Source organism: Lepisosteus platostomus, chromosome 4, assembly GCF_059453375.1.
Source record: "Lepisosteus platostomus isolate fLepPlt1 chromosome 4, fLepPlt1.hap1, whole genome shotgun sequence".
In the NCBI taxonomy this organism is placed as follows: domain Eukaryota; kingdom Metazoa; phylum Chordata; class Actinopteri; order Semionotiformes; family Lepisosteidae; genus Lepisosteus; species Lepisosteus platostomus.
This window is the reverse complement of record NC_142614.1, coordinates 23,378,945-23,391,116: the sequence shown is the minus strand read 5'-3', so window position 1 is coordinate 23,391,116 and position 12,172 is coordinate 23,378,945. Positions and strand designations below refer to the sequence as shown.

The following is a 12,172-nucleotide window of genomic DNA, read 5'->3' as shown; positions in this document are numbered from 1 at the left end:
GAGAAGATTGATAATCTAGCTTCCAACTTTTTCAGGTGATCTGAAAGTATACCATACTTACAAATATTACTTCATTTATCAATAGTATTTTGCAAATGTACTGTGCTTTGCATTACATAAAATATTTGCTGTTTATATCTTGCACCATTTGTGCAACACTATACTTTAAACTTTAAATTTATTCTGTGTTTTCAAATGCTACATGCTTCATTTATAATTGTTCTAAAACATATATATAACTTCCTTTTAATTATCTGAAAAATCTGGTCACAAATATAGAAGATCATCTATTATCCAGTAGCCTTTGAGGAGAAGAAACATTGGATCATGTACTCTGCTTTTTTTCTTTTTCTTTTAACTTTATACTGGATTTTCTAATGAAAAATGAAAATAAAGTTTAATTTGCAATCATTAAAGCTTTAATTGCTTCATCTCTCTCTCTAATTCTAGTTTAGAATTAACTCAATGACTGGTAGAAAATAATTTCAATGGCAGTCTGGTTTAATCACATTTCCATTACCTTTCTTCATCAATAATAAGTGAGCCATCTTCTGCCACTTTCACCCTGGGAACCAGAAGCTGGTCATCCTGGACAGGCTCATCCTCATCCTCCTCCTCCTCCCCCTCTTCTTCCTCCTGGGGCCTCACTGAAGGTCTGAACACAAGTCACCCATTTAAGCCTCTTTGCTATACATATCTTAAAGATCTGTCTTTTGGTCAATTTAGGTAACATTTGGTTTTGGATTTTGTAACAGTTGTAAAGCCAATTAAAGAACTGAACATAAAATAAAAATGCATTAAATAGAAATATGAAAGCAATTAGCCTGTGGTTCAAAAGAAGGATTATGAACCACTACAGCAACTGCCCGCACTGCCAAAAATCCAGCAATGTTTTGGATTCTGTTCAAACAATATATTAATTCTCACTATGGCACTACCTGATCATTTTATACCCGATTAATTTCTCCTATAAATATGTATAAAATGAATATATAATTTAAGGTTAATTAATAAATAGCTAGATTAATAGATAGTGCAACAATATTCTGAACTGAGAGATGGGTGCCCTTTTTTTTACACTATAAGATACGAACATACAGAAACAGCAAAGTCAAATCCCAGTTTGCTTTCACATCTGACCATAAGTAGAACAATGTTCCTGCAGTGCAGACAAGTTCTTTGAAGAGGTACTGTATGGTATCATTTTGGTAAAGGTGTCATTAACATCATGCAGTGCAAGATTTAGTATGTAGTGTGAGAATCCAACAATCCCAGCCTCATTAGACAGACTGTGGCCAAGCTTGGTAATCTTAACCACTCATCATTGTGCCTTATTTTCTACAGTCTTACAGTGGAATTAAATAAATATGTGCTGAAATAAACATTTTTTATTTCATTATGATTACCTGTGGTTATAGCACAAATTAGAAATGAAATTATAATTATTTAGTTTTCAGAGGAGTCTTATTGATACTGCCATCTATGTCTTGGCACAGTGCTCCCATTACACAACCACTTCATGAAAACAAATCTGCAAAGATAACCCACAACATATGTAATGGTCTCAAAACCATACAGATAGAGATGGTTAAACATTAATATTAGATATTACTCTAATTAAAGGTGTATACAGGAATGCAAATGGGAGGCAAATGCATTAGAACTCTTTTCTTACTCTCTGTTGGGCGGAAGAATCGTCACAGTCTCAGTCTGCCTCTGTTCTTGCTCTAATGAAGACCTGTTATTAAGTTGAACATGAGCTCATTTAAACACAGGACACACAGATACATCCAGATACAGAAAATGTTACCATATTCCAGAAGCACCAAGTAATTTATATGTGACAAGTAACCAATTAACTATACTAAAAAAAGATAAACCAAGAGAAATTAAGCAATGCAAGAAAGGACAGTCTTATTAAACAAACATTTGGGTGAATATCCATACTAATACCTCTGACATTTTGGCATAAAGCTTAGTCCTGATGATGAAAACCAAAAAATGTTGTAAATACTTATTTTAGTCAAACTGGCCCATTTTTCTTTAAAGAAGATGTGCAAGGCAGAACCCTATCAGCCAGCAGCCATATCACTCTGCAACTCACAACTGGAAACCCACTGAAGCTCAGCAGGTGTGAGCCTGGTCAGTACCTGGATGGGAGACCTCATGTTAGTGTTAGTGGGTTAGTGTTAGTGGGGCCAGCAGGGGGCGCTCACCCTGCGGTCCATGTGGGTCCTCATGCCCCAGTATAGTGATGGGGACACTATACTGTAAACAGGCGCCGTCCTTCGATGAGACGTAAAACCGAGGTCCTGACTCTCTGTGGTCATTAAAAAGCCCAGGGTGCTTCTCGAAAAGAGTAGGGGTGTAACCCTGGCATCCTGGCCAAATTTCCCATTGGCCCTTACCAATCATGGCCTCCTAATAATCCCCATCTATGAATTGGCTTAATTACTCTCTGCTCTCCTCCCCACTGATAGCTGATGTGTGGTGAGCGTTCTGGCGCACTATGGCTGCCGTCACATCATCCAGGTGGGGCTGCACATTGGTGGTGGTGGAGGGGAGTCCCCATTACCTGTAAAGTGCTTTGAGTGGAGTGTCCAGAAAAGTGCTATATAAGTGTAAGCTATTATTATTGTATTGACCAGAACATGATGGCAACTTTGAAGAGAGGTCGGCATTTGAGGGCACAAAAAATTTCAGCAAACAGAAAAGGAAACTTACTTCATTGGATTGCTCTCTGGTAAATAGTATATGAAGTCCCTCATTATCATCTTGCTCCGGTCCTGAGGGACAGGGGTTTCAAATGTGAGAACCTTCCCTTTCTTCAGTTTCTGTAACCAAGAACAAGAGTCAAGGATTAAATAAATGAAACTGCCTTTTCTAAGTTAATTTTAACATGATTCTGTTCTCTAAAAAGACCCAAATAATCTAAAGCCTCAACTAGAAATCTCTATTCAGGCATAGTTTAGAGTAATTAAAGACAGAGGGTGATGCTGAAATGATGGTGTTCAGATTGCACTGGGGTACTGTGAAACCAATAGTATGCAGTTGATAAGATAAGATCACTTTACTGGCCATATACAATTTCTTGTATTAGGAATTTGTCTTTTTGCCTATACCCCAACTTGCTGTCCATGAGACACACACACACACACAGACAGGGAGAGAAGCTTGGGGTCAGAGCGCAGGGTCAGCCATTTATATGGCACCCCTGGAGCAGTTGGGGTTAAGGACCTTGCTCGGGGGCCCAGTGGAGTAGGATTTCTCTACCGGCTACGAGATACGAACCAGCAACCTTCCAGCCACAGGCGCAGATCCTTAGCCACAGAGCCACCTCTCCGCCCTAGCTCATGTTATCCTGGGAGCTAAGCTACGATCCCTCTTTGTATTTAAAATACCTGATACTGAATGTATTAAAAGACACATTGAGAGGTCAATTCTAAGGAAGTAACCAAAAGAAACCTTTTTTGTCAAGTATACAGGGCGGTACTGTGGTACAGTGGTTAGCTTTGCTGCCTTGCAGCTCTGAGACCTTGGGTTCCTTTCTTAAGGTTAACTGGCTTGCGTGAAACTGTTCCTGGTATGAGTGTGTACAGTATGTGTTTGTGTCTATGGACAAACACACACAGATAGCACCCCCGGAATTGACACTACTCCCATTCCTGTCTTGGGTGTATCCCGCCTTGTGCTTGTTGCTTGACTGGTTATGCTCTGGTGTCCCCCGCCACCCTGGACTGGATAAAGCAGTTTAGAAAATAGATGAATAAATAAAAGTTAATTTCCCAATTAGAGCAGATGTGAATGACCAGGATACAATGACGTGATTGTATCACGATGTGAAGTAGCAGTAAATTCTTACCTCCAACAGAAAACCTATTTCTATTCTTACTAAATATACTTGGACACTTATATTTTTTAGTGGCTGTGACCCCTGTGCTGTGAATGATAAATACTGCTGTAGATGTACTGAAACATAATAATTGTCGAAAATGAGAAGGGCCATTTGACCCATCTTAATATCCTTTAGAATCTTATTGCCATACAGGTGCTCCTCTACTTTGGTTTTAGTGATTTCCATATTTCTCCATGTAAAAGAAGACATAATGGTTTGCAATTGTTTGGATTGATGTTTTTACCCTTTTTATAGATGTGAACTACGTAAGCAATTTTCTAGTCAGTTTGTATTAACCCTATTTTGAGAGACTGCTGGACGTTTTTTTAACGATCTCTGAATAACATATTGTTTCCTTAAGTATCACTGATAAAATACCATGAGTATTTTATGAGTGAATGTTCCTAAGTGAAATATTCAATATATCTGCTACTTTCCTGTCATTATTTACAAGTATCTCCATTTAATTTCTGAGAAACTTAGTCAGATCCAGCTAATCTAATAATGCAGTCCTTATTATAATATTCGAGCTCAATCAAGACAACAAGATCAATACTGAACAGCACATATAACCATATGGATTGCAATAAAGAGTTTTTCCTTTGCTTCCTAAATATTTGCTGAACTGCTGAAGGGAAAATTATGTTAAGGCCATGTCCTATGATGGACTTGGTTCCTCCAAAGAAGAGCACGAGTGTTTTGCCTCCAAAATGCAGGTGTTTTATCAATTGGCATAACTATTTATCAGTTGTTCAAATGGCCATTAAGAAATCACTATTTTGGATAAACAACCAAATTGATTAAACCTACTGTAGGTGGCTTAAGTGTAGCTCAACCAGTAAGGACAGTAAGGCTTGAGAAGTGGTTAAGGTCAATGATTACAAGTTTGAATGTGCATAATATCATGAGCACACTGTGATCAGGACTCTCCTCGAGGAAGCACACTATTAGGTCCACTATTTGTGCCATTGAGGGCAGGTTGGGATTAGAGTGCTAGAATGCCTTCAGTTATGAGAGACACATGCATCACTACCAATTGGCACTGAATCTCTCGTATGAGGCACTAAGCCTGTGAATTGCTCAAAAGTAGCAATCACAGGGTTTGTAGCTGCGAGCCAAAAACACTTAATTGGCTGTGCTAAGAATCGAGTGGCAATAACAAAAATAAATAATGGCAATTCTTAATATATATGCAAAAAAACAAATATGGGGATACCAACAATTAAAAGTACTTATATTCAAAGGTTTCCATCATGTAGTTCCCAAACACAAGGCTTTACGTGAAATGAGTCATAATTCCAATCACCCTGCTCAAACAACTCACTTTCTCTTTTTGAATTTCCTGTTGAAGAAGCTCTCTCAGTTTCCGGGCTTTTAGGATCCTCTCACGGTCTGAAGAAATGCTTGGCTTATTTAGAGGCACAGAAGATTTAGGGGAAGGTTCTTTTGGTGATGAATCGCTGCATTGTGATTCTTTCTGACCAGGAAGTGAGGATTCAGTCAGTTGCTGTGTGCTCCCTGCAGATGTGCTTTCCTGTGAGACTTTTGGGGATAAGGTACGCTTTTGTGAACTTTCACTAGCTGTGTTATCTTGTCCAACTGACAGAGGTTGACTTGAACAGGCAGAAGCCTCAGATTTTTCTTCTGCGGCCTTTGGCTGTTTTCCACCGGAAGATCTTCGTCGGGCTGGCGATGTGAGGGTTCTGCAGGGAGCGTTCTCTGCCTGCGTGCGCTCTGGCGAAGTCGGGGCCTTATCCTCGACAGCAGGTGACGCGACGTGCTTTGCAGGGGGTGACTTGGGCGTTGCTCTGGCACGTGGTTGGGCCGAGGCAGGAACTGCTCTGGGCTTGGCGAGGTTTGGCATCGCGGAGAAGCGTTTTCTTCTTTGTACAGTGGCGGCTGGAGAACTGGTGCTAGCAGAGGCTGCACCCTCTTCACTCTTTGCATTCCTATTTTAAACATAACAAAATGATTATGTAAAGCAAACAATAATACACCTATCCAGCATTTTACTGAGAAACAAATAAATGGGGAAAGTATAGCACTGCAGTCTACTTTTCCAATGAGGCATGACGAATATTATCATTTAAGACTGTTTCTGCAAATTGTTGGTGCTCACCTTTGGTGGTTTTCCTAATATTCTAAGTAGGTTAACTTTTATATACAAAAAATCAATTTTAATAACCTACAGTAACTGACAAAGTAATTTCCAATCCAACTATGCTAAAACCCTTTCTTTTCACTCCAGCTCATTAATAGTAATTTTAATTTCAAGGGCTGCCTTTAAACTGTTAAAGCTGAGATCTCCTACAACTTCAGGACCAGTGGGTAAGTCAATCTGAACATTTAAAATCATATTCAATATCATTCAGCACTGTGATGGGACATGCAAGCGCCCTTCGGGATAATAAAATATAAGAGCAAAGCATAATACAGTTATGCTGTGAACTACTCACAGGTTATGGGGGGTGCTGATTTGCTGTCCTTCCTGAGTGGGTTTCTGTCCAGCTTCATCATGTGACGGGTCTCCTGGATCTCCAGGATGAGCCTTGCTGACTTGCTCTTGGGTCTCCTTCCCAGCTTCCTGGCTTTCCTCTGGAGCCTTCTGAGGCTCAGCCGCAGTTTCCTCTGAGGGCTTAGGGTCCTGAGATGAAGTGGTGAGGCCTCTACCCCCAGGCCGGACATTGGGCCTCACACTTATCCTCGATCTTCGCATCATTCTGGGAGAGAAGACACCATCCTTGTACTATTCTGTCACAAACATCAAACTCAAAATGCCCACAGTGCAATTCACCTGCAACTAAAGTTCAAGTTTATTGTCATTACACTCATATTGATGGTATATGGTATAACGATATGCTATTTAGCTAGCTCTCGGACATAAGTAGTACAAAGAGAAAAACAACAACAACAACAATACAATTGTGTAGCAAAAGAAAGACAGAGACAACAGGCAGTGTGCAAAAAACAACAACAGGCAATGTGCAAAACAACAAAAAGGTAACAGAATAAAATAAAGGGATAGAAATTATGGGGAGTGAGCTTTTGACATGTATGGTAGAGGTAGATTTTCCAATGTGTGTTTGGGTTTTTGGTAAGAAAGAAAGGAAGAAGGCACTGTGAGGTTCAGATCATAGGTGAGAGTGAGAGTGAGAGAGGCTGGGAATTTAACAGTTTGATAGTGCGGGGGTAAAAACGGCTATGTTATTTATTCATATTTTACTTCTCAGTGTCTGCTACTTAGGATGGGAAGACAGGAAACATCAAAGCGTCTAAAGGGGCTGGACACAGGAGACATTTGTTTCTTCTACAAATTCAGCCACTTTTCATCTGCTGACCTTAGTTCACATAGTTTGCAACTTCACAATTAAACAAAGCTTCTCCACTTCTCAAAAAGCTGTGCTCTTCCTGAGGCTAGCTACACAGCCTCAGGAGCTACATCATTTTTCAAGATACATCATATTTCCCACAAATCATTAGGATAAGATAAGATCATTTTATTAGCCATATACAATTTCTTGCATTACGAATTTGTCTTTTCACATACCCCAGCTTGCTCTCCATGAGACACATAGGCAGAGAGAAGCTTGGGGTCAGAGTGTAGGGTCAGCCATTTATATGGTGCCCCTGGAGCAGCTGGGGTTAAGGGCCTTGCTTAACAGAGTAGGATTCATCTGCCGGCTGTGGGACTTGAACCGGCAACCTTCCAGCCACAGGCGCAGATCCTTAGCCACAGTGCCACCACTCCGCATATCTGTCAGCCTTGAAGCTTCCTTCACATGTACAATACAGATCACATACATACTGCAGCATAGACTGGATTAAGCTCTGAAGCGTGAACAAACAAATTCCATTAAAAATGTCAACGCAGATGGTGTCAGTACACCCTCAACATTTAATCCACGACAATAACGGTTAACCTAACAATGGCCATGTTCATTTTTGTATTGCAGCATAGGCATAAGACATAGCCATTATTGTTATTAGTGGCTGAACATTTGTATAGTGTAGCATTGTCACTATACATGGTAAATTACAACATACAGTATAAAGGCATTTGTTAAATTATTAAACAAAACAAATTATATACAATAACTAAGATGAGAACAGGCACATCTCCAGCGCTTGTGTCTTTTAGCTGCTATACAGTAGCTGAATCCTTGGTACTGTATATATGTAACCTTTGGAATCTTAGGACATAAGGGACTATGCTAATCTAAGCTGTCATTAAAATTAACAACAACATATTCATTCTTCATGCTCTTTAACATATGATTGAAGAAACTGAAATTGCAAAAGGCCATGCACCTACAGTCCAAAGATGTGTAGATTTATGACCAATCCTGAACCATTGGTTGGTCAAAAAGAGAAGTAAACTGTGAGGCTTCACAGAAGACAGGAAAATGAAATGGTAACAAAATGTTAGTACAAAACTGAAGGTACTGCTCTGTGAAGGGACTTTGGGAGACTAAGGTATCTATAGCTAGGGACAAAAATGGCTGATGAAAATGATGAAGATCCACTAACAAGACCTCAAATGAGCGATCTCAGACAACTGTGGTTGCCATGTTACAAAAAACACTGCTCTATTGAGCGTTCAAAGAAGGGTAAACAAAACTCATGACCTAGAGAATGTAAAACACCCACTGGTAAAACAAAACAATCTAGATAGACTGAAAAGTCTCTTCTTCCTTTTAACCATTCATTTGGTCAAATTACAAAACATCTTTGGTGCTAAACAGATATTACAATGAAACTTGAAACACAAGGATTCAGAATCCTTGCAGGTATTGACAAAATCAACCAAAAAGCCTCATGTGGGATTAACAATTAAATAAAGACCCACATTTACAAATGTAGGTTATCAGGAATTTCTAACAAAAACTACATGTAATTTCTATATGCAGGAGGATATGCGTGTCCGGAACAAATTATTCAGTCATAACGATTCCTGGGTTTCTTTGAGAAGCTGAATAGCTGGATTAGATTCTTGGTCCAATAAATACTAACCACCAGAGGAACAAAAGGGGTTGAAAGACCTTGTTTGTAACTATTCTTATGTTTTTGGATACAATTTTATCCACCACACTCCCCGACTATCAGCTTTGGGAAGTCTTTTCAGAAGCTATTTTTCTCCTGGAATAGGTAAGATATTCAATGTTGGCTCAGAGGCACAGCTGCAGTGCCGGGTCCCTGGGTTCAACTCCTGGGTGCTGTCCGTGTGGAGTTTGCATGCTGTCCCTGTATTCAAGTGGGATTCCTCTCACAGTCCAAAGACATACTGGTAATTTAATTGGCTTCTTGGAAAACCTGGCCTTGGTATGAGTGTGTGTGTTTGTGTCTGCCCTAACCCATCTAGAGAGTAGGCTGCCTTGTGCCCACTGCATGCCAGTATAGGATCTGGCTTCCCCGCAACACTGTATTGGATAGAGAGGTTAAAAAATGGATAGGTGGATGGATAGCAAGTCAAAAAAATGAATAAACATATACTACAACATCGGAGAAAATGCTTCAAAAATAATTTAACAGAAACGTTGTATACAGCTCTTTTACCAGACTTCCAAATATGTCCGCACAACTGCAGGCTGAAAATACAATGTACAGTTTACGCCTTAAGATAAAAAAAAAAATATCTGCTTAAGTAGCATTAAAGATTAACATAATGTGCTTTACAACCTACCTAACATACAGTACTACACTATCATGCACTCTGCCTGTACAAGCTTACTCACGTTGTTTTTAGGGGAGCGCGGAGAAAAAAGGCACCTCGTGATCCATACTGTGAAAAAGTTGTGCTTCTTAATAAAACAAATTCTATATTTCATGGGGCTTTAGGTCGACCGTGCTACCACGTACACCAATACATAAACACAGGCACATTTCCTACGTCATCGCCTTATTTTGAACTGACAGACAGAATACAGAAGAAAAACGACTTTATGTGCAGTACTGATTTGATTTTATAAACTGTCATTACGCTTCAGTTACACATATTGTTTGCACAAATAATCTGAATTTTATAAAGTTAACAAAACACGGTAGCGATTATTCAAAATTACTATAAAAAACTACCCACGTCTGGGTAAAATGTTATACCTCTTTTGGATTTTGATTTTGGGCCTATTTCAATTAAAAAGAGAACTCACTTCTTTCAGGACTTCTGACACACTGCCGAGATGTCATCCATTAATATGCTGAGCTTTTCTCTAACCATACAAATTCCTCGCCCTGCACCACGCTACGCTCACCGCCATGCTGTATGACGTCACTTGCAGCGGTAAGGGATTGAGAGCGGAATTGTGGGTGTTGTAGTTTGCAAAACATTCTAAATATGCTTCCTTAAAGACAAACAGACAGCAACAACCTACAACTCCCAGAGAGACACGGATTAAGTATTTGACAATTTGTGTATGTTACAATGAGAGCTGTGTGTCTGCAATGTGTCATAAACTCTACTTAAAGGTGATGACACATCATGAATAAAACCTCAGGTTGTGTGCTATATCATCAAGCAATTCTCCATAATGACAGAGAAGGTAATTATTTAATTACATGAATAATTAATTGAATTAGTCCTAAAATGTTTAGGGGTCTCCTCGTCTGAAACTCCCAAACCACATCATTGTAACCCATTTCTATGGTTTTTGTCTTAGATTTTTAAATGAGCACCAGATGTAGGAAATGATTTACTAATTAGAAATTTCTGTTTTCATATCATAACTGTTTCCTGGAGAGACAGGGTTTCCAGTTTTTTTCTTCCATCTGATCTCCAGATTACCTAATTGAAATAATTATTTTCTTAACCGGGCAAGTTGAAGCACTTCTTTGCTCTAAATAGGCTGGAGATTTAGAGAGACCTTCATGTATAAAACCTGTTGGACAGTGGTCTTTGACACCTAGAGATTTGACTGGAGAGATGGAAAATAGACACATTCCCTGAAACAACTGTTTAGTGAAGCATTTTCTATATTTGAAAGTTCACAAGAAAGCAATTCACACCTATTGTAAATCATTTGGTATATAGTGGAAACACTGCACATTAAATTAATCCTATTTAAGATGGGTTTGGTCTAAGAAGGTTTTAGACATGTTAAATTAGTGCAGTAGTCATAGAGGAAAGGTTTTGTTTTTAAATTGTTGTTCCCTGGGTTTCCTTTTTCCATTCTCTTGTTCATGTTCTGTTCTGTTTGAGAATGCCCTGGTCAGTACCTGGATGGGAGACCTCCTGGGAAAAACTAAGGTGCTGCTGTAGAGGTGTTAGTGGGGCGAGCAGGGGGCGCTCACCCTGTGGTCCACGTGTGTCCTAATGCCCCAGTATAGTGACGGGGACACTATACTGTAAACAGGCGCCGTCTTTCGGATGAGACGTAAAACCGAGGTCCTGACTCTCTGTGGTCATTAAAAATCCCAGGGCGTTTCTCGAAAAGAGTAGGGGTGTAACCCTGGCATCCTGGCCAAATTTCCCATTGGCCCTTACCAATCATGGCCTCCTAATAATTCCCCTCTATGAATTGGCTACATTACTCTGCTCTCCTCCCCACTGAGAGCTGATGCGTGGTGAGCGTTCTGACACACTATGGCTGCCATGGCATCATCCAGGTGGATGCTGCACATTGGTGGTGGTGGAGGGGAGTCCCCATTACCTGTAAAGCGCTTTGAGTGGAGTGTCCAGAAAAGCACTATATAAGTGTAAGCAATTATTATTATTATCTTTTTTTTTTCATTTCCATCTGTCCAGTGGAAATCTATGATAGTTTGCCTTCCATCACAGCTCACTCTGATGGAATTCCCTGGGGGAAGTAGAAAGGCTTGCACATTCTCCCATCACAGTCATGCTGCAAAATCTGAAATGCTTGGTAGAAGAGTTGTCACCAACCAAAAGATATCCTCCCACTGACATAACTGAAAGTCTGGTGGCTAGCAAGGAGTTACAGGACAAGTGGAGAGTCCTGCACATACAACCCTAAAGATACCCTGCACCACAATGTCAAATGTTATTAAAATAACTTTGCATTAGACTCTGTCGTTCACCCTCCCTTTACTGTTGTGTGCAGTTAAAAAATAAAATGCAAAATACAGAAAACAACCTGTTACATAAGTGGTTGTCATGTTGTCATGTGAGAAGATGATTCAACACGATGCCAACCTGAAATACAAGCAACCTCACCTCTAAGAACACTAGGTCTGGATAAACCAAATCCATTTAGCATAGCATAGCATTTTCTACCCATGGAGAAAGGTTATTGGGTTTAGTCTGGCTTCTGTCTTGTTTCCAGC

The 12,172-nt window shown here is 39.8% G+C and overlaps 1 protein-coding gene across 11 annotated transcripts in view; it reads right to left on the bottom strand.

Moving 5' to 3' along the window:
- Positions 1-10,172, bottom strand: part of bdp1 (BDP1 general transcription factor IIIB subunit) — a 38,332-nt gene extending 28,160 nt beyond the window's left edge. For 6 of the 11 annotated variants that reach the window (XM_088629073.1, XM_088629074.1, XM_088629082.1 and 3 more), the window contains exons 1-6: positions 7,443-7,891; positions 6,352-6,615; positions 5,220-5,844; positions 2,725-2,834; positions 1,676-1,738; positions 521-655 (exon numbers count right to left, since the gene is read on the bottom strand). In XM_088629073.1, the coding sequence (XP_088485199.1) occupies positions 521-655; positions 1,676-1,738; positions 2,725-2,834; positions 5,220-5,844; positions 6,352-6,615; positions 7,443-7,468 (1,223 nt within the window). In that variant the 5' untranslated portion in view covers positions 7,469-7,891. Of the gene's footprint in view, positions 1-520; positions 656-1,675; positions 1,739-2,724; positions 2,835-5,219; positions 5,845-6,351; positions 6,616-7,442; positions 7,893-9,448; positions 9,481-9,627; positions 9,675-9,991 lie in introns of those variants that run through there. The other 5 variants (XM_088629078.1, XM_088629080.1, XM_088629077.1 and 2 more) reach the window with 5 other exon arrangements.
- Between the last annotated feature and the right edge of the window lie 2,000 nt (positions 10,173-12,172).